This window comes from Asterias amurensis, chromosome 5, assembly GCF_032118995.1.
Source record: "Asterias amurensis chromosome 5, ASM3211899v1".
NCBI classification, from domain to species: domain Eukaryota; kingdom Metazoa; phylum Echinodermata; class Asteroidea; order Forcipulatida; family Asteriidae; genus Asterias; species Asterias amurensis.
The window spans coordinates 8168462-8191259 of NC_092652.1; the positions used below are offsets into that span (position 1 = coordinate 8168462).

A 22798-nucleotide genomic window follows, 5' to 3' on the forward strand; every position below is an offset into this window, starting at 1 on the left:
TTTGTGTGTACTTGTCATCGCTGCAAACCGAGCTCTTCGGTGTGAATACACACTCGCGAATCGAGGACTTTTAGCACAGCGAGGACGTCCTCGCTTTGAAAAATTGTGATAAATGCAGCATTATAGCCAGTTTGGACGCCACTGGGATATCTAAGCTTTTGGGACTAATCCTCGGTTTACGTCATTTACGAGAGGAGCATGTGTGAGTTAACACAATTCTGTTGCCGGAGCGGTGGGTTAGCACTCTTGGATGGTTACATCGCCCTCTGTTGATATGAAGTATCCTTCTTGTAGGTAGTAGAGGCGGCCATTTCTAAATCTGAACTCATTTATGCATGACGGTTAGCTTATTCGATTTGAGTCGGGTAGCGTGGCCGGTTGCTGCTGTCATGGGGACGCATCATAAACATGGAGTGCATTGCATCCACCAGGACCCTAGAGTCAACCATTCGACCCATGGCAGCTCTCGAGAGAAGACAAGAAATGGTGAGTGATCTGAGTGTAAATAAATTTCCATGTGATGTAGGCCTAAATAAATCCTTACTGTACTGACTACATCACTATACTATATACAGTCGTTTGACCAGTTAACAATTCCTTACACTTGTCAACAAACACATAGTTAAATGATTTAGGACATGACCAATTTATGTTTATGATTGTTTCTTTCTTGTTAGTAACTAAGCCGCCACTCTGGAATTCGGAGTTAAAAGGGGAAACTAAAACATAATATAGTTTTAAACTCCATGAAAGACATTTTTCACAAGAGTAAATACTCATGTTGCATATTGTATCACCCCTGCGGTATCATAGAATCGTCCAAGTGCGTTGAAAGACAACATGGCGGATATTGCCGTTCGTTACTAAATTCTGGGTCACAAACACCTTTTCTACAGTTACAAATACAATTGTTTCCACAGTTTTAAAGTGATTTGGGTGCATATGACTCTTGTGCATATATTGGATGTTTGACTTATGTTAAAATGTTCTGTGAAAGTGCACTGAAATATTGTTGTCGTGAGGGGTCGTGAGTTGTCGGTATTTAGTGCGACCCTTATGACATGTTCCACTAAACCGATCGACTTTTGTTCGATGAATAACGTATATGTGACATCATTTTTATGTCTTCTTTCTAGTATGAAGAAGGGGACAGCGTCATGGCACTGTGGCCTCCAAACTCGTCATGGTATCCAGCTGTAATCACCTCCATAACCAAAGGTATTTAAAGCCATTGCACCCTTTCGGTACATAAAAAAAAGGAACAGTTCACAGATTTACAAATAATTTACAGGGTTTACAGAAGGTAATGGTGAAAGACTTCTCTTGAAATATGAGTCCATGAAATGCTTAACTTTTTGAGACAACGGTAAAACTATATAAATTCTCGTTAACGAGAATTACGGATTTGTTATAAACACATGTCATGACACGGCGAAACGCGCGAAAACAGGAGTGGGTTTTCCCGTTATTTTCTCCCGACTCCGACGTTCGATTGAGCCTAAATTTCCACAGGATTGTTATTTTAGATATACGTTGTGATACACGAAGTGTGGGACTTGGACAATACTGTTTACCGAAACAATGGCTTTAAACAAGTATCATTACTTTTGTACTGTGGACACACGAAATGACAGTTCCACACCCTTATTGTGATCCACATTACGTGAAGAGCACGTTTTAAAGATGGCACTAAGTTGTATGTTTCCCCCACCCCCCCCCCCCCCACCCCCCAAAATGAAATGAAAATTAATCAACCGTTTGCCTTTCATTTTTCAGGGAAGTCACTAATCAAGTACTGCGTGCGTTACACTGATGATGGCATCACACGCTCCTTATTTGAGCACCAGGTGAGTAAATGATGATGTCATGTATTAATTCCATCGATCTTAATTTAATAACATGCTATGTGTCTTCATAATATTTTATGTTCTGTACAATTGAGACGTTTTTCCAAGGTTGACGTGTTGAGGCAAACAAATGTCCTCTCTAAATGTAACAGAGTGCAAAAACACTTGCTGTTTACGGCAACCGGCTCGCTTTATAGTAAAAGCTGGATAATAACCAATCCGTGCCACATTGAGTACAATGATCAACACAAATATGGCTCACAATTGCGTGATATTCGTTTTACCTCGTCCACAAACACGGTCGGCCATTTATGGGAGTCAAAACTTGGACTCCCATAAATGGCCGACCTTGTTCGTTCGCGACGTCACATGAAAACCGTGCAATTTGGAGTGATACTTGTGTGGATCATTATATTCTACTTGTAAAACATCTTTCTAACCACATGCATTTCATAAGAAACGGTTTCAAACGCTGTTCATAGACCAACTCGACCGATCCAAGGCAACGTGTTCCTTTAAGTTCTGACTAGCTTAGTGCTTATGTATTATTTGCCTATCAATTTAAGGGCACGCTGATCCACTCAACCGTATATATTTAATTTGTGTCACAATCCTAATAATATCTCAGTGGTGTTAATTATGTCATTTATCTTTTCCTTGCTAGCTGGCCCATCAAACATCAGGTTTTCAGTCTGATACTTCAAGGTGTGTCAACCCCAACACCAATTGCAGGGATGACGATGACCCACAAGCTATTTTTCAGTCTGATCCTTCAAGGTCTGTCAACCCCAACACCAGTTCCTGGGATGACGATGACCCACAAGCTATTTTTCAGTCTGATCCTTCAAGTTGTGTCAACCCCAACACCAGTGCCTGCGATGACGATGACCCACAAGCTATGTTAGAAACTGGCGAGCTTCACCAAAGCAATGAAGCTGTAGGATGTGAAACAAATGATTCGAGTGAGAAGTGTGCCGTAACAGTCATGCAGACCGATAATGTCGGTAGACAAAGGAAATGGGACAAAAAACACTATTGCTTTTACTGTGATGAGCCTCAGGCCAAGTTACCCCGTCATCTTCAGTCGCGTCACAAAGAGGAGAGGGAAGTTGTAGAGATAGCATCGGAGACCGACGTTAGTGCCCGCAAGAAACTTCTGTTATACATCCGCAATATTGGTAATCACAGACACAATTGCCAAGTCCTTAGAGAGGGAAAGGGTGTCCTTATTATAGTATACAGACCAAATCATGAGGCATCTCCACACGCATATGGACCATGCATACATTGTTATGGCTATTACGTGCGTCTTGATCTTTGGCGTCATCAGTGCCCACTTAAGCCTGCGCTCCCTGCACAGACTGATGGTAGCAGTAGGAGAGGTCGTGTTAGGGGGCGAGTAGCTAACAAGAGTGATTTGTTAAAACCACCCCCTGCTGGTGTATCTTTCCAGTTGAACAAGGTTCTTAGTTCTATGAGGAGAGACAATGTTGGTCTGATTGTCAAGAATGATTCTTTGATTCTGGAAGTTGCCAAACGTGAATACCTTAGACTTGGCCACGATGTTACCCAACATGGCTACATTCGGAACAAACTACGAGAACTTGGTCGTCTTGTTATACAACTGAGACAAAACACCCACCAACCAAATGCATCACTGGAAGTATTCGTGCATCCCCGCCATCTGAATGATATCGTCAAGGCTGTTCATGATGTCGCCGGCTTCAGTGAAGGAAAACAGATGTATCACGTTCCATCTCTAGCACTCAAGATTGGACATTCCATCAAGAGATGTGCACTCATACTGCAAGCAAGTGCTTTAGAGTTTAATCTTAGGCAAAAAGCGGAACAGGCCGAACAGTTTAGGCAGTTATGTGAAATAAAGTGGCCAGAACTTGTGTCAACGCACGCCCACAGAACACTGTACCAAGGAAAGCGCAACAAACCTGCTGATCTCCCCACAAATGCAGATGTGGTGAAAATCTCATCATTCCTTCATGAAACTGGCAACCGGGAAGTGCAGCTCCTACACTCTGCTAAGGGCCATGAAATTACACCAGCTTGGAAGAAATTGAATGAAGTCACACTGTGCCATCTCATTATCTTCAACCGCAGACGACAGGGGGAAGTATCCAAAATGAAACTTGAAGATTTTCAGAAGCGAAGTAGTGCAGCCATTGTGAATGGTGATTGCGTGATGACTGATCTTGAACGGCACCTCTGTAAAATGTTCAAAGTCATTGAAATAGTTGGTAAGAGGGGCAGAACTGTTCCTGTGCTTCTTGGTACTGATGTGATGGCGTGGTTGAAGGCTCTGGTCGCAAATAGAAATGCAGCTGGAGTGGCACAAGACAATATATTCTTATTCGCACGAAGTTGTTACGGAGGCTCAGGTCATATACGAGGAAGCGACTGTCTACGAGCATATGCAAATCAGGCGGGCCTTGAGAATGCTGATAGCATGCGGTCTACAAAGCTTCGTAAACATGTAGCGACTGTTTCGCAAATTCTGGCCTTGAATGAACATCAGCTTGAAACACTTGCAGACTTCATGGGTCATGATTTGCGGGTCCATCGTGAGTACTACCGGTTGCCAGACACTGTCCAGAGGGTTACCAAACTATCTAGACTCTTCCTCAGCTTGGAGAGAGGCAACTTGGTTTCGCAACATGGCAAATCTTTGGAGGAGTTGCATGTTACTGGAGGTAAACAAACCCGTTTTTAACTTGTCTTTCCAAATTAATTCAAACTGTGGTAACTCCCCCCCCCCATAACATTCATTCACTGTACAACCTCCCCCCCCCCATCCCCCCCCCATCCCCCCCCCCCAATGGATTGGCCAACATGTTTAGGTGTGTGCGCCAAAAAGCAAGCATACCTAAATGTTACAATTGCTCTTTGTTTTTGGGGCATGATAACTCGGCCTGTGGCCGTCATCACCTAACCCCCCCCCCCCCCCCCCCCATTTTGAACATCATTCACTGTACACCCCAAACCCCACACACCCAACCCAACGGATTGGCCCACATTTTTATTTGTGTGCCAGAAAGCAATCAAAGCTAACTGTAGAAGTTTTCTTTCTTTTTATTGCAGAAGGCTTCAGCAGCGATGAGGACAGCAGTGATTCCGGTGACTCGTGTGACCCAGCTTTGGAGGACAGTGTTGATGACAGTAAGTTTGTAATATTTGTGACTGCCTATATCTCTTGTAGGTCTCTTGCATATGCTGGTCCTATTCCCTGTTGACCGACCCCCCTAGACCCAAATGCGATAAGATGCCAGACTCCGTTTGCTGTCAACAAATTTAAGGTGTCATGCACCACCAAAGTACAGTCATAACCTAAAGTCACTCTGTAGGCACAGCCGAGTGATTAGCCCATCTCGGCAACTCATTTTGTACGGTAGCATGAAACAAGATGGCTGCTTCTTGTCAGGCATTTTCTGCAGGTACCTTTATCGCATTCTTTTGTGCTCAGTTGCGTATTGATTTACTCGAGGAGTAAATGTCACATCGGTAACATGAACATATTTAGGTTATGTATACGCCCCATTTGATTATGTTGACTAATTTACCTCTTCTTTCCTGTGTGTTGTAGGAAGGCCACCAACCCAAACGGATCCAGCTCCAAAAGATCGACAAGTCAAGCGTCGACAATTCAAGCGACGCCCCTGGACTGCCCAGGAAAAGAAAGACGTCACCGAGGGCTTGCAGAGATTCTTTTTGCTGAAGAAGATGCCAGGGAAACGTGACATTGAATCGTCCAAACGTGACATTGAATCGTCCTGTCCTGTGGCATTGCAGACCAGAACTTGGAGAAACATTAAGGACTTTTGTAGAAACACGATGACACTTCAACAAATTTAAGGTCTCATGCACCACCAAAGTACAGTCATAACCTAGAGTGACTCTGTAGGCACAGCCAAATTATTAGTCTAGACCTTTGGCCTGCCCCCCCCCCCCCAGGAACAAGAAAATACATGTACCACCCCCAACAACATTTCCTAGAAGGCCAGTATACACATTGACATTAGTGAACCGCAAGAACAAGGATTCATGTGTTATGTCCTCACATCGATAGGTACCATTCGACTTTTGGCAATGTCCTCCATTGGATAGTATGAAAAGTATGTCCTCAATCTGCAGTGTACACATGTATTGGTGTTTGTGTGTTTGTGTGTTTGTGCGTTTGTGCGTTTGTGCGTTTGTGCGTTTGTGCGTTTGTGCGTTTGTGCGTTTGTGCGTTTGTGCGTTTGTGCGTTTGTGCGTTTGTGCGTTTGTGCGTTTGTGTGTTTGTTTGTTTGTTTGTTTGTTTGTTTGTTTGTTTGTTTGTTTGTTTGTTTGTTTGTTGTTTGTTTGTTTGTTTGTTTGTTTGTTTGTTTGTTTGTTTGTTTGTTTGTTTGTTTGTTTGTTTGTTTGTTTGTTTGTTTGTTTGTTTGTTTGTTTGTTTGTTTGTTTGTTTGTTTGTTTGTTTGTTTGTTTGTTTGTTTGTTTGTTTGTTTGTTTGTTTGTTTGTTTGTTTGTTTGTTTGTTTGTTTGTTTGTTTGTTTGTTTGTTTGTTTGTTTGTTTGTTTGTTTGTTTGTTTGTTTGTTTGTTTGTTTGTTTGTTTGTTTGTTTGTTTGTTTGTTTGTTTGTTTGTTTGTTTGTTTGTTTGTTTGTTTGTTTGTTTGTTTGTTTGTTTGTTTGTTTGTTTGTTTGTTTGTTTGTTTGTTTGTTTGTTTGTTTGTTTGTTTGTTTGTTTGTTTGTTTGTTTGTTTGTTTGTTTGTTTGTTTTGTTTTGTTTTGTTTTGTTTTGTTTTGTTTGTTTGTTTGTTTGTTTGTTTGTTTGTTTGTTTGTTTGTTTGTTTGTTTGTTTGTTTGTTTGTTTGTTGTTTGTTTGTTTGTTTGTTTGTTTGTTTGTTTGTTTGTTTGTTTGTTTGTTTGTTTGTTTGTTTGTTTGTTTGTTTGTTTGTTTGTTTGTTTGTTTGTTTGTTTGTTTGTTTGTTTGTTTGTTTGTTTGTTTGTTTTGTTTGTTTGTTTGTTTTGTTTGTTTTGTTTGTTTTGTTTGTTTTGTTTGTTTTGTTTGTTTTGTTTGTTTTGTTTGTTTTGTTTGTTTTGTTTGTTTGTTTGTTTTGTTTGTTTGTTTTATTTCCATGCTCTTTTTAATAAACCCTCATGTGATGTTCGCGTGTCATTGTGAGCACATAAATTCATAAATAAATTCATAAATTCATAACTAATGTCAGAAAGCCATATTATATGTTCTGCTTAAGCTCTATGGAAATGGGCACAGGCCTGCTGTCGTGTACTGTAACCTTAAGCAGAACAGGTAATTGATCAAGAAAGTATCAAAGTACTGTTAACCGCTCTCTGTGTAATCAAGATTTCTCCATTAGGCAACAATGGGGGTCCAGCTCCCCGGTTCTCCAAAAGGTTTTTATTTTATTTTTTATTTGTCGTGAGGTGTTATTGATTGGCGTCGTCGTTATCACTTTGGGAAATTGTTGTCATGAGATAACGTTTGCTCCTGTCAATACATTTGTCCTGCGGCGCTTTCTTCATTCTTGAACGAAAAGTTGGCTACTTATTTCTTGAAAATAGCGAGTTGATTTTAAATCAGAAAAGGGTATGACAATTCAAAGGGCACCAAGGCAATTGACTATGATCCAAGACGTCATCTCATACTCGTAACGTAAAGTAACGTAATGTAACGTAACGTAACGTAACGTAACGTGATAACCCAACAGATGGCGCGCCTTTCTTCTTGACTGCATTTCGGTTGACGCCTGTCTTCGCGGCAGCTGGAAATTTGACCAAGGAACGACGTGTTTTGTACGCAGAGCTACAGCGGGCGATACGGCGCGCTGCCCTTTGCAAGTCTCGCGCGCACCGGAGCGAGAAAACACGACAACTGAAGAACTTTATTTTTTTATTGCTTTAATGTATTCTTAATGCTGAATCTGAACAACAAAAATACCCAATAGAGCTTGTTTAAATTAGTTTTAGCTTTTTAAACAAACACAATTATCGCTTAAAGTCTATGTATAGACGAAAGTAAAATTCTGGGACAAGGATGTTTGTTTGATCTTAAATTTTTGAAACCCCATTTGTAAATGTAGGCCCGAATGTGAAACTACTCAAAGCTGGTTTATAGGTGGACGGACGATGGTCGTAAGGGCGTTAGATAAACGCGTGACGCAGTTTAAAGAGGAAGCCGACGCCTAAACGACCAATGAAAAAGCTTTTCACCCCGCGCGACCAAAACAAGCGTCTGTGTACGTTTCGCAATCGGAGATGGGCAAAAATTCTTAATTTTTACCAAGTAACCTGACCTGAAGTCAAGTTTAAATATCGGTTTTTATTCGTTATTATGTTGACTTTATTTTTTGTTCATATAAGATGTTAATTAGTATTACATTTGTAACAACATATGTAATTTTTATGGTCATAAACTACATTAAACTAAAGTAATGGACGAAACAAAATCTCCCCATCGTAAAACTCCATAAGGTTGGGACCACAATGGTCCCGGAAGTTCAAATCCGCGCGAGAGTTGCTATAGACTGTGCAAGTCTCGCGCGGATTTGAACTTCCGGGACCATTGTGGTCCCAACCTTATGGAGTTTTACGTTGGGGAGATTTTGTTTCGTCCATTACTTTAGTTTAATGTAGTTTACGACAATAAAAATGTTATATGTTGTTAAAAATGTAATACTAATTAACACCATATAAAAAAGTAAAAATAAAGTCAACATAATAACGAAGAAAAATCGATATTTACACTTGACCTCAGGTCAGGTTACTTGGTAAAAATTAAGAATTTGTGCCCATCTCCGATCACGAAACTTACGCAGACGCTTGTTTTGGTCGCGCGGGTGAAAAGCCTCTTCATTGGTCCTTTAGGCGTCGGCTTCGGTCGGCTTCCTCTTGCGACCATCGTGCGTCCGCGTATAAACCAGCTTTTAGTAGTTTCACATTCGGGCGTAGATTTACAAAAGGGCTTTCAAAAAATTTAAGATCAAACAAACATCCTTGTCCCAGAGTTTTACTTTTGTCAATAAATAGACTTTAACCGATAATTGTGTATTTGTTTAAAAAGCTAAAACTAATTTCAACAAGCTCTATAGGGTATTTTTGTTGTTCAGATTCGGCATTAAGAATCAATTAAAGCAAAGATTTGATTCATAAAAAAAATAAAGTTCTTCAGTTGTCGTGTTTTCTCGCTCCGGTGCGCGCGAGACTTGCACAGTCTATTGACTATGGAGCAACAGGGCAACAGCCGAAGTTGACCCCGTGAAGCATCAGACCTCGAACAAACCCAACATGAAGTATGCTCAAATCTTTCCAAAAGTTACGATGTATGGTATCACACGCTATAACTGGAAATAACTGGAAACCAGTTGGGGAGCACTGTACACGATAATTCTATGAAATTGAATCTGGCGACAAATGATTTCTTCAAGTGACCCCAGCCAAGGCAAGAGTGTACTCTCGTGTAAGCAACACCACATAAAATCCAGAATTTTAAGGCTGCAGTAATTTGAAGCGACGGGAAGTCATAAAACGGAGTAACAATATACTTCTTTTTTTTCTTCAAAGAAAAAATGGGTCATAAAAACAAACATTTTGTCTTTTGTAGGTCATGGTCTCACACTGGTCGAGGGAATTGCCTGCATGGTGGGTACAGATCTGGCATACATTTGTCATCTATCATCCAAAACAAAGACGTGTCGGTAAAGATTGGGTTTTTCTTTCAATTAAATTTTATTAAGGCCTTGGACGATCACGTCTTTGTTTAGGAGGAATTTGAGTACGACTTGGGAAATTGTGACGTTTTAAGAAATATCTTGCAATGGTACTTAGTACTTTGTATCCTTATGGTGACAAATTAATTTGACGAGCACATTTGTTAAAACTCTACTTCATGGAGTTTTGTTTGATTGGACCGGTTTTTAAACATCAGGTTCAAACTTGTAAAATGCCATTTTCAAATGCCAGTTTCATACGCCATTTTGTTTCGATAAAAATTCAATACAAACTTTCCAGAACCAATTTGAGAAAAGATACAAAGACAAATACAAAAATCGCACCATTATGAAGCCATCTTGCATGCTGAAGCAATGAGCCTGCCGTGACTACTTAGGTGGCCACTGCATTTATTAAAGATATTGTAACAGTTGAACTCAATTCAAAAAGTATAAAAAATAAACGAGCGTAACTTTTAATGAAGAGCCAACTATACCCTCTTAATGGAAAAGAGTGAAAACCACTAGTTTAGTTCGCCACATCACTCTTGCAAAGAGCCATATGGCGGACAAATCTTTTTAGAGTGAGACTGGTACTATCAACTCGACTCAGAGTAAAGTTTGTTCCAATTTCACTAAAAAAAGGTGACACATATTGAATTTCACTTTCGAAACAGCAAAACTGACAACACTCAGAGAGTAAATTAAAACACACAGATTCCCATACGAACCCATATTGAATGCTGGAGCAGTGAGCGCGAGTACTATTTATTGAAAGAGTAGTAACTGATTCTAAAAAGCTAGTGGCAGATCTTCAACAGAAGATACAGGTTTTAAAGTAGTTCTTGAGTCTTGAATATATTGAATGATTGTACTCTCTCCTTAAAACATTGCTGCTGCCCTGGAGAGGGGGGTTGCAAATTCCAATTGTGCTCTGTGTTTGTGCTGTCAGTTGACCAAAAGTTCGAGATAGCGACCATTTGTCAACCAGTATTCAATTTGCCATCGTTACCTACGCATGCAACATAGCCTGGGTACCAGACAAAATCGTCCAATGGTCGCCTTTAGTCCCTCATCAGAATTATGATATTAGTTACAGGGTTGCACTGCAGTACTGTGACTCGATCCTACAGTGTTTCAAAATCCTTCTGATTTGTCGACTTGTCAAAGTCCTGCAAGATTGCAACATAATCTCGTCAATCTGGGAGGTTGCAACCCGCTGCGTTGTTGCCGTTAGGCTCTGACTTTCTCTTCACCTTTTCAACCTCCATCAAATTGGCGATTTGTGACTTGAGAAAGTGAAAATAAATTGGGGATTTGTGACTTGAGATGGTACAAATATATTTGTCACTTGAGAAGGTAGAAATAATATAAATGTCAAATTCGACTGTGATTTGAAGTCAACTTTGTTTATTCAGCTGTAGTGGTGTCCTGTAACGATCTAAATACAACGCAAGCTCCCATCATATCCTTAATAGATTGTAAACTTAAAAGCGACTTTTGGCTGGATTTCAGAATCTTTAGTTTTGTTTAGGTTTGCACTTTCACAATCGCTTCAAAATAACGGTCTCCATTACATGTTATTCTTTTCAAAGGATGGTTATTTTGTGTTGTTTAGACTTTAAAATAAAAAAGTTATACGCAGTGGGCTTCCCTCAACCCCCATCTCAAGTACTTCATCCTAGTATCCATAAATAGGGACCCAAGTAATAACAAAAACCAAGTGTTCGTAACTGATGACATCAGAATGCAATTGAAGGGAGTGGTCAAGTCATTGCACTAGGTTTTGGGGTTAGATTTGTTTCCACCAAGTAATAGACCTTTATCATGCTGCCACGTTGTCATGTTCTCTGTATCCACTGACAGTGCTTAATGCTAATGAATCATTGCACAAAAAAAGAACCAGACTACTCATTATTCTAGCCTCTGTTTGGTTACATTGATTTGAATGAGAGAAAATCAAGATGGCAGCACCATGATAAAGGTCTTGAACTATAGGTTAGCGTATGACCTAATTCAAACTTGACAATGAAACTGCTACTGTACCTTTTTGACAGCGTCCATGGCCTCTCAGGGAGATGCTTGCATCGGTGCAAGCCGCATTGTCAAGGTCACAGAGGCTGTTGTAGGTCACTCCATCCGTGCCGCATACATGCGCAGGAGCACCCACACAGGTGCGTCTACAACCTGTGGGACATAATTAAATTATGTGAAAGGAACACGTTGTCTTGGATCGGGCGATTTGGTCTTAGAAAATCGTTTGAACCTTTTGTTATGAAATGCAAATGGTGAGAAAGATATTTTAAAAGTAGAATATAACAGTAAGTTATTGGTTACGAAAAGCGCACCACTGTTCGGTCATCCGTTAATTGATGTCAGATGTTGCAAATGGGTCGGAAAACGATATAATGTCTAGGTCAATATTATTCAAAAACAGTTGACCCCTCGAGGTGTTTGACCCCGTTACCATGGTAACCCATATCAGAATCCATGTTCACGTGCCCTTTTAAATAATTTTCTTCGGTTGAATGTCTTTCAACGGGTAGCGAAAGTGCACTTCGCAATCCGTGGCACCACGAAGAGTCTAAATGGGAAACGGTATACAAAAGGGCAGGGTCCCGGTGATCGGGTTGGTTAAGTGGTATCTTACCTCGCCTCTCACCTTTATGACCCCGGTTCAAATCACGCCCGAGGCGACGTAGATTGGGTTTTAAGTGTATAAGTGTTGGGCTTTGTTTTTATAACAGTAAAGTGGTTTTGTTACTTGAAGTAATTGTGGTTGTAGTGAGAGAGTAAACATTGATTAACTTTGAACTCAACTTTGAGCTTTGAAGAAACAGAAATGCAAAAACATGATGAAAACTATAAGAGTGCTTTTTTGGTCATTTAGTCAGGATGTTCTGGTTTAATTTTGGTTTATTAAGAGAGTAACATTGATTAAAGGCAGTGGACACTATTGGTAATTACCCAAAATAATTATCAGCATAACCTTACTTGATAACGAGTAATGGGGAGAGGTTGATAGTATAAAACATTGTGAGGAACGGCTCCCTCTAGTTTTCGAGAAAGAAGTAATTTTCAACGAATTTGATTTCGAGACCTTAGATTTAGAATTTGAGGTCTCGAAATCAAGCATCTGAAAACACACATGTCGTGTGACCATGTTGCGACGAGGGTGTTTTTTTCTTTCATTAATATCTCGCAACTTCGACGACCAATTGAGCTCAAATTTGTACAGGTTTGTTATTTTGTGCATATGTTGAGATACACCAACTGTGAAGGCTAGTCTTTGACAAGTACCAATAGTGTCCACTGCCTTTAACTTTGAACTAAACTTTGAAGAAACAAAAATGCAGCACGTGAAGAAAACTAGAATTAGTAACTACATTTGGTCCAGGAAGAGAGTAACAGTGATAAACTTTGACTAAACTTTAAATTTGAAACATGATGAAAACTATAGAATTGAGGGATTAAATTGAGTATGATTTAAAACTTTGCATAGTGGAAATACGATATGGAAGGGTTTGTGGTAACACCGTGTAATAACTATCTCTAAATGAGTGGGGTGGTTCTGAAAAGAACCGTTGGTTTCAACTCGACGTTTCGATCAGACTGGAGACTTTAACTGAGGCACGTCACAATCAAAACCCTCGTGTGCCATCAATCTGGTGTTCCATGAAAGAAAGGTTACTGTCTTGAACTGTTGGCTCTCTCCGTGGAGCAACATCTAGTTTATTGCTCCGTGCTCTCCCATACGACACTCACCTTGAAGATTGCAATCTCCTTGGCTCAGTAGGTACAGATTGGGTCTGCTGCAGGCTCGATTCTCCAGCTTGCACTGATTCTTGTAGGTCTGACCGTCAGAACCGCATACTGGAGTGCGATGGTTGGAACATTTCTTGGTACATTCTGGTGAAGGAAAATTCACACGATCAGAAGAGTTGGTTACACTAATACGATTTCACAAATAGTTAAGACTAGTCTTATCTCGAGTTAGGACGACTTACTCCACCTAACTTAGGACGACAAGTTACTCGTCCTAACTTAGGACGAGTTTAGGGCTCGCCATAGTTTTTTCGGATATCTTCTATGACTATTCCTAAGTTAGGACTATACAGGATTTGAGGCATTGCATGGTGAGGTATAAATATATATTTGGTTTGCGGTAACACCATGTGTGTATCTACTCGCCAGGTAATTTTTGTTCTTAGAGAACTGTCTTGCTTAATTCTACTACCGCGGAGTAGATTGTTTGGGTGTTCGGGAAACTTGTCAGTTCTGAAAAGAACTGTCCTGCTTATTAACTATTACCTGGGCGGATGGTATAGAAATAGGCTGGGACTACTACTTAAAGCTTATAGGATTGTAATTAACTGTACTACCGCGGTCTCAGTTCTTATTTGGTCTCGACGTTTCGACTAGCTTGCTCTAGTCATCGTCATTATCTTGTTGAGGAGTAGTCCCAATTATTTGTAATATCGACCCTTGTTCACGTGTGTGTTTTTATTTTTTTTAACTTATCTTTTTTTCAAAAGCTAATTATATTTTTTCAATCAGAAGATTGTAAACATTGTGCAATAACATTATTGTTAAATATATCCACGTTTAACTGTTGACGTTCACACGCGTTAGGTTGATGGTGGGTGATTTGAATACTTCCCACGTTTTTTGTTTTCATTGGACACTATTGGTAATTAATAATTATTAGCATAAAACCTTACTTGGTAACGGGTAATGGGGAGCTGTTGATTGTATAACACATTGTGAGAAGCGGCTCCCTCTGAAGTAATGTAGTTTTCGAGAAAGAAGTAATTTTTCACGAATTTGATTTCAAGACCTCAAGTTTAGAACTTGAGGTCTCGAAATCAACCATCTAAACGCACATAACTTCGTGTGACAAGGGTGATTTTTTCTTTCATTATTATCTCGCAAGTTCGATGACCAATTGAGCTCAAATTTTCACAGGTTTGTTATTTTATGCATATGTTGAGATACACCAACTGTGAAGGCTAGTCTTTGACAATTTTTTTTACCAATAGTGTCCACTGTCAAATTTTTTCAATGAACTGTTCTCCCTTGGGGCTCTGGGTACAAACTTCAAAATTCACAACAATACAATTAGCATATCAAATTATTACATTAAAAAACAGGTTTAAACCCTTAAACACAGGCAGAACATGCTTTAAAGAAACATAATCGTTAAACCTAAGGTCCTTTTTGTTTGGTGAGCCTAAGTCTACTTTCTCATGGAATAACAATTGTGTATCCAAAAAAATTGCACTTCGGAAAAACTTGCTGAGTCGTTTGCTTCTGTGCCACCCACTCAAAATAGTTTTTAAGGAAAACAATAAGTCAGTTTCTTCGGGGAAATCAAGTTCAGCTGAGTCCCCCTTTTATCACATCATCAAAAAACAGCTGATCACGTACAACGTGATTGTTAAGGTCACCTTGGATGTGACATTGAAGTACGCACGTCCAACTCCAAGGATGTAATAAATTTACTGCACTCAGGATGTTCATGGCTGAGAACATTTTGGGTGTGTGAATTCTTAAAGACACTGGGTTGATTTCACAAAATAAAGTCCAAACTTAAGGACTTGTCCTAGAACTCTTAAGAACTGATTATAAACTTAAGGCTAGTCCTAAGTTTGGACGAGTAACTTGAGACAAGATAATGAGTCCTAGAACTCTTTAAAACTCATTCAAAAATTAAGGCTATATAGTCCTAAGTTATGAGAAGTAACTCGAGATAAGACTAGTCTTAACTCTGTGAAATCCACCCCTGGACACATTTAGTAATTGTCAAAGACCAGTATTCTCACTGTTTGTACTCCGACATAATATGCATAACAAAAATCTAATCTGTGAAAAATTTGAAATTTGCAAGAGAATAATGTGAATAAAACACCCTTGTTGTACAAGTGATTTTAAATACCGAACAATAAAGAGTGCTACACACCTGAAGTCTAATAAATATAGCATTTGAGTGAAAAATTACCTCTTTCTCAGAAAAATACATTACTCCAGAGGGAGTCGTTTCTCACCATGTGTTATACTAACAACAGCTATCCACTACTCGTTACCATGTAAGATTTTACGCTAACAATTATTCTGAGTAATTACCAATAGTGTCCAGTGCCTTTAATGATGCGCACAGGAACCGCAGATTAAACTTTCAGGCACTTGGGAACATTGTATTTGCGTCAACAGAATGACTGTGGCAATTTTTGAGGAGAAACTTCTGGGTATTGCTTTCCACGGGGAGAACGTCAAATATAGACCCGTTCCGAAGCAATTGCTTCGGCTTTGGGGCTGGCTTATATGCTTAACTTGTCATAAAGACGTGCACCTTTGGTACTGGGCTATAACTTTTTTCAGTTGCCAAAGACCAGTGTCCTCACTTGGTTTATCCAAACATAAGCAAAAATAGCAAACCTATGAAAGTTTGGGCTCAATTGGTCATGGAATTTGCAAGAAAATTATGAACATGAAAACGCATCCTTGCAAAATATTGTGTTTTTAAGATGCCTGAAAAGTTGCCTGAAGCGTTTCGCAGATTCAATGTTTGTGGTGTGATAAATGACCTCTTTCTTCAGGTACCTATATTTCAGCACAAACCAGACTGGTTTCGACTGTACTCCCCTTTAAAGCCATATCCGCTAGGCGTTGTTCCTAGGCTGTAACGGGTTTGATGTGAGACGTTGAACTTCCTTCAACTTTAAATCGACTAGCACCATACTTTCCGGTGTGCTCTACTTAATCAGTTATGGGCACGAGGGAGAAAAATCGTGACTTCCCAAAGTTTGCCGGTTACTTCCTTTTCCTAAAAACACACATCGGTCAAAGTTCGACCCCTGTCAAATGGATGACGGGTACTGCAACTCCATGTTGAGCCCATATTACTATATTATACAAGACCTGGGCCCAGTTTCATAAAGGGTGCGTTCGTTTAGCTTCCCTGGGTCGACCCCGGTGTGTGGCGGATTTTACTCCCAGGCCGAACGTGGGTAATTATCTGCACACGTTCGTCCTGGAAACAAAACCCGCCACACACCGGGGTCGACCCAGGGAAGCTAAACGAACGCACCCATAGCCAACTTTCTGCTGAGCAAAAATAAGCAGGATACCAGTCACAAATCGTGCATGTGACATGGTACTTTGACTGATAACCTTGTTCTGGTAAGCATAGTTTAGTTGTGCTTAGCTTCTTCGTGTGCTCAAGCAGCTCTACGAAATTGGGCTGTTCCACTATCAGGGGAAAAATCATAATTAGAGAAACGAGCCCTGATCCGTGACACAAAAACGACAAACCTGCCTGTGAACCCCGCATTTTGGGTGTGTACTCTGTGTATGCTCTATAGGCGACCCAACCGAGCGCGGGTTTAGGTCCCGGTCGTGACACTTGTGTAAACGCGTAACAATTTCTGCTGCGTCATTCGGATGGGCTATTGTACATCCAAGTGTCAACGCGTAACAATTTCTGCTGCGTCATTCGGATGGGCTATAGCACATCCATATGCCCCGTGAAAGAACCCGGTGCACTATAACCGTAAAGAGAAGGGGTTCGCCCCGTGTTTCAGGTTTGATCCGCAACATTATTGCGCCGGAGAGCATTACATAGCACCATTAATACACAGCTCCACAATAGCGCGAATCTTCTGGAAACGGTTTATTAAAGGGAAATAAGTGTAGTGCTATAAGCTAAGCTGAAAAAAACTTCTTTTTTTGGGGGGGTGGGGGGGGGGTGCGGGAGGCGGTAAATACTTCACAAAAGTTCCCTCGACTAAAACGTATAAAATGAATATTGTTACTATGTCTATCCCGACAGGCCTAACAAGGGTTATTTTCAATGTTCGAATATGCGCAAGGCTTACCCAGTCTGCAGGAAAAAACAGCTGTAGTTCGAAAAGATATTCCAACTAAATAATTTTCCCCTAATGGTCAGATATCAGAATTAACGAAATGTTGTTGTTTATCTTGGATATGGGATTTTATTATTGTATTAAAAAAAAAGTTAAAACAGTTATAATTATGGGTCTAACGTCGTTATAAAAAAACACACAAAATAACATGGATGTGGGAGCCATTTATTCAATTTTTGTTTTGCTTTGGTTTAAGGTTTTTGGGGGGAGAGAGTACGGTAAAAAAAAGGTGTGATCGGTTGTTTTACATTTTTGTCTCTTAGAGAGTAAACATTCTACAGAAATAAAAAAACGTGGTAAGCCTAAGATTTAATAGAAAAACAGTCAACAGACAAAATAGTAAAATCTAATATTTAGCAGAACAAAAACTGTTGGAAACTTACTTGCAATAACACTCGTTATCAGAATGCTGAGGAGTATCCACCTCGCCAGGCCGAGCTGAAGGGGTTTCACACCCATGCTTCACTTATAACAATGTGCAAGCGTCCACAAGAAAAACCTTCTTCAACAACAAAATCTTATTTAGTTCTTCTCGCTGTGTGGCCGAAGTATAAAGCAGGGAAAACCACGCCTCGTCCCGGTAAAGTCTACCGCCGAAGTGTCTTCGTTTCTCGGTACGGCTTTAACCCTAGCCTTCTTTTTTTTATCACCCTATAGTCAGCCTTCTTGGTTGTGATTTGGTGAAGCAACGAGACCCGATGGCCAACCACTGAAGAAAGAATGGACCAATCTCTACGACGTTGGGTTGTCCTTGGGGGAAACTGGTCCCTATCCGCTGGGCGGTAGTTGACTTTGGCACACGTTCAACTTCACAGAACCGTCTTAAAGGGTTTGAGTATTTTTTGTACGACCCAAAACACAATATCCACAGACTTTTATTGAACTTACCCGGTTTGAAGATAATGATGATAGAAAGCTTCCCTTTTTACTTGCTGAGGTGATGTAGTTTTTGTAAAACAATGTCACAAACATAGTTTTCTTCTCAGGAGACGAAAACTTAATTAACGTGAACATGCTAATGGTGCTCGACTCATTTTTTGCTTAGTAAAAGGTAGTGTCTTAGCAGTTTGCTGCTTGAAGACACTGGACATTTGGTTATTGTCAAAAACCAGTCTTTTAACTTGGTGTATCTCAACATACGCATGAAATAACAAACATGTGAAAATTTGAGCTCAATTGGTCGTCGAAGTTGCGAGATATAAAGTAATGAAAGAAAAAGCACCCTTGTCATACGAAGTTGTTTGCTTTCAGATGCTTGATTTCGAGACCTCAAAATCTAATTATGAGGTCTCGAAATCAAATTCGTGGAAAATTACTTCTTTCTCGTAAACTACGTTACTTCAGTGGGGCGTTTCTCACAATGTTTTATACTATCGACAGCCCCCATTACTCGTTACTATAAGTAAGATTTTATGCTAATAATTTTTTTTTTTATTACCAATAGTGTCCACTGCCTTTAACAGCTTTTATACATAAAGTCTTTGACTTTAAGTAAGTATTTAGTATCAAGTCTTGGCTTGAAAGGAAGTTGAGGTAATCATACAGCTATTCGGACGCAGGATCATCCCGGGGAATCTGGCAAAAACAGAGGGAGGGAATGGGTGGATGCTGAAGGGGAAGGAATGTATAAATTCCCCCTCCCTACCCACCCATGGTACCACTGCTGTAGAGCAAACATTTTGAAAACACGCCTGAATAAGGGTAAACTTTCATTTTCCCTTACCTTATATCTGGACCCAAGATAGAGCTCCTTATGCACACAAATTAGCTAAGCGCAGAAAATTTTGCTCCATTGTAGGACTGTTAGACCTATTCTGCGCACTTAAGCTTTAACAGGAAATCGCTAAGCAGCTCTATACTTATATTGGGCCCTGGTTCTTATTAGAAATGATCTATATTTACTTCAAATTTTCGGGTGGGTCTGCTTTTGATCGAAAGTGAAGCTTTCTTGAAGAGTACTTGATTTTGTCAGAGGATTTTACGGAGTGCGGAAATGCTTAAAGGTCAAGTTATGTAGCTTTAAAACAGTGGCTTCTTATGCAGCGCTCAGAGTGACACTCATGTTGACTACCGCTGGTCGCTGAGCCATTTTATTTCGTTCAACAGGGAAATTCATACGTACATATACACACACATGGTATGACATACAGTAAATAAAACAACACAAGAAGTACGCAACAATATGCACACGTACGCTGCCATGTATGCGAACGATCGAAAGTGCATCATCACCTCGGACCAATGAAAACAAAGATATGGCAAGTTTACGTCACAGCACGTTTATCAAATGAAATCATAGGGTGCGTTCGTTTAGCTTTCCCGGGTCTACCCCGCGTCGCTCACTCGGGTGAGCCCCTGACAAGAGCTAATCGAACGATCACACTCGGCCTCTCGTGGTGACGGCATGCACCTCGGGTCACCCCAAGTGACCCACTCCACAAGCAGGGCAGTGGGGGCAAACCGGGGTCGACCCAGGGAAGCTAAACGAACGCATCCATTGTATACAATGAAATAATTGGGTATGTACGTAATTGTACGTTCGTTGCACTGTAACCATACGATCACGATAGATCCAAACTTATCGTGCACGTACACGCTAACTTGATAAGAGGAATTGATATTAGTTTTGTACTCGTGTGGCGTCAATTTATGCTTCCGTAATTTCCGGCCGTTTTGTGTCTTCATTCCACTGTGCCTAATTATTTTTGAACTTGTGCACATTTCCATGCATTCGATCCTAGTCATGGCCTAGCGGTTAAGAGCACCGTATTCAAAATCTGGTGTTTCTGGTCAGCAGAGTGTAGTTTCGAGTCCCAGTCGTAACACCTGCAGCTGATTTCACGAAACGCAGAATTAATCCTAACTCGAGTTAGGACGAGTTTAAACCCGTCTTAACTTAGGAAGATTTCAATGCGACCTTCGCCTTTAGAAACGGAACTGAACCCGTCCTAAGTCCTAAGATTAATCCTAGAGTTTGGTAAAACCGACGGCTGTGTTCTTTAAGCAAAACACTTAACCATGTTTCGTCCTTCGGATGGGACGTTAAGCCGTTGGTCCCGTGTGTTGTGTAACGCTCGTAAAGTAACCTAGTGCACTTATCGGAAAGAGATGGGGGTTCGCCCCAGTGTTCCTGCTTATGATTGGCTGCATATTGCGCCACAGCACCTCGAAAACCATTACATGGTGCTATGTTAAAGAAGTAGATATCATAATTCAGACGTAGTCCCAGATACCTTGCAGGAAAGCTCAGTGAGTGAGCGTCACTGAGTGACGGAAATGCGTGCTATATAAGAGGCCGCTATTGTTCTTACTAGGGTGTGTAACCCATAAACCCAGTAGTCCAATAACCCACTTATGAGAAGGCCTACTGGGCCATGCTAGAGACAACATCCCCTCATGGTCACTCGAGGTCAGTATTTACGGTAGCTGTTTGGAGGTTGTTGTGTATTAAGAATTGGAGTAATGCGATTATCCATTATTTTTGAGATAATTTTGATGGACATTTATTGGCATCTATATTTGGTTTGGGTAAAGTTGTCTGCATAGTCAAACCGGAGAGTGCACCTCAACATATCGAATGAAATCAAGGATGAATGTTTCTCTTCAAACTATTGATTGTTTGTCATTGTCTTAACTCATGGAATTGATTGAACACTCGTCTCCGCTAGATCCCTGGATAGTTAACACAAAACACATCAACTAAACCTTTTCAATGACATTTGTTTTGTCTATTTCACACATTCTTAGCAAAATGTATGACCAACAAGGCTGTTGTCAGAACATCTGTTTAAATAATTTCTTTGAACAGAACAGCTGGAACGTAAGTAGCATAATGTGTTAAAATTTGGCTTTTCTATCACCGGAAATTCAATAAAATCTATACCACGGTATGTGATAAGCCGAGTGGCGTCATTAAGTTCGTGAAGTTCGCCCTGCTTTCATTTTGATTGACATCATTAGTTTTGTTCATGTACTTGCCGATATCGCAACACGACTACATTATACTTCAAAATATCTTGATCAAAACTAACGATCCACATGTGAAGACTTGCTCAAGTCCTTCCGAGTCGGGCTCTAAATTAATCGATGTATATAGCGCCCTCTACTTTTGGTGATCAATACTATAAAAAGAGGTTTTTTTTCGAAACCACGGATTCGGCTTCAGGCTCCGTTCTTTCGTCTGAAGCCTTGAGCGCGTACGTGAAGCATGCGCGATTTGTCAAAACAACCGCGCGGGGCCTAGCTAGCCTGAGCCGAATCCAAAGCCAAAGCCGTGGTTTCGGAAGGGGCCATATACCAGGTTCCAAGTCTGCAATCGTGGCGTTATATCTACCAAATAGCCAATACATTATTGCCGAAATAACATCTTCCGTCATTAGATTACTAGTTATGGCGTGCGAATAGCCTGAACATCTGACGTCGAGGCTCGCGAATAACCCGAGAGTGGCCTCTAGCGTAGGTCTATCCCCGTCCATCTTCACCTTTTACCTACCTGCTAGATTCATATGCAGACGACCGGAAGTGCAGCTGCAATACGTCACCTCGGACCAATCAAAACACAGATACAAAAAGCTTACGTCACTGCGTGTTTAACCAATGAAATGATAGTATCCAATGAAATCAATGGTTCTGACAAGCAGACCCTAGTAAAGCGCGTGGTGGCTAATCTTTGTTGGCGTTTTTCGGTGCGTTTTTCGTGGCGGGTACGTTTTTTAATGGCTGATGCAGTATAGGAATAACCCCGACCTCAGACATGAATGAAGTCTAGACTAGCTAGCCCTGATTCTGCTAGTTTGTCATCGTCATGCGAAGGGCGAAATTGACACATTACCGTCCAAAAACGGCGTGAAAATGCGTGTCCGGCACTCCTCGGGTGGAGGCAGAGGGCGGTATTTATTTATTAGTAAAACCAGAGGCACTTTTTTTCTCTGCACTTTAGAGAAAAATGTGCTCAATTTTTTTTTCATCGATTGAGAAAACAAAATTCCCTATTGAAAAGCACTAAAGTGCAGAAGAAAAAACAATTGCAACCGGAGCTGTATTGGAGTGTGCACCACACTAAATAAACTCCCATAGCAACCAATGCAAAGTGCGAAACCTTAAAATAAAAACAATAACAAATGGTTGAGGTCACTCAAACTCTTGAAAACTATAATATATCAAGGATGTTTTCAGACTTGTTTTTGAGTAAACCATTACTGAATTGAATGAAGCCATGTTTTATCAATATAATTATGCCTTCGGGTGCGGAATTTCTTTGACTATCACACAAATGCTCGATTGATTTTGATATTGATCCAAATTAAT

General features: G+C 40.4%; 3 protein-coding genes across 5 annotated transcripts in view; 2 read left to right on the forward strand and 1 right to left on the reverse strand.

The window, feature by feature from the left end:
- Positions 1–18188, reverse strand: part of LOC139937151 (uncharacterized) — a 35917-nt gene extending 17729 nt beyond the window's left edge. For all 3 annotated transcript variants that reach the window (XM_071932178.1, XM_071932181.1, XM_071932180.1), the window contains exons 1-3: positions 17875–18188; positions 13335–13478; positions 11616–11756 (exon numbers count right to left, since the gene is read on the reverse strand). In XM_071932178.1, coding sequence (XP_071788279.1) covers positions 11616–11756; positions 13335–13478; positions 17875–17950 — 361 coding nt within the window. In that variant the 5' untranslated portion in view covers positions 17951–18188. The remainder of the gene's footprint in view (positions 1–11615; positions 11757–13334; positions 13479–17874) is intronic.
- LOC139937152 (thiosulfate sulfurtransferase/rhodanese-like domain-containing protein 2) overlaps positions 1–18267 on the forward strand; it is a 47136-nt gene extending 28869 nt beyond the window's left edge. Inside the window, exon 9 of the mRNA XM_071932182.1 lies at positions 18149–18267. Coding sequence (XP_071788283.1) covers positions 18149–18167 — 19 coding nt within the window. The 3' untranslated portion in view covers positions 18168–18267. The remainder of the gene's footprint in view (positions 1–18148) is intronic.
- On the forward strand, positions 37–5991 carry LOC139937822 (uncharacterized). Its single transcript, XM_071933145.1, has 6 exons — positions 37–486; positions 1137–1218; positions 1777–1847; positions 2512–4552; positions 4941–5018; positions 5443–5991. The coding sequence occupies exons 1-6, from the start codon at positions 409–411 to the stop codon at positions 5709–5711; spliced, it is 2619 nt and encodes an 872-aa protein (XP_071789246.1). The 5' UTR covers positions 37–408; the 3' UTR covers positions 5712–5991.
- Positions 18268–22798: the final 4531 nt, after the last annotated feature.

Coding starts and splice junctions, on each gene's coding strand:
- LOC139937822 (XM_071933145.1), top strand. CDS start 409: ATGGAGTGCATTGCATCCACCAGGACCCTAGAGTCAACCATTCGACCC. Junction 487..1,136: donor TCGAGAGAAGACAAGAAATG/GTGAGTGATCTG, acceptor TCTTCTTTCTAG/TATGAAGAAGGGGACAGCGT. Junction 4,553..4,940: donor GGAGTTGCATGTTACTGGAG/GTAAACAAACCC, acceptor TTTTTATTGCAG/AAGGCTTCAGCAGCGATGAG.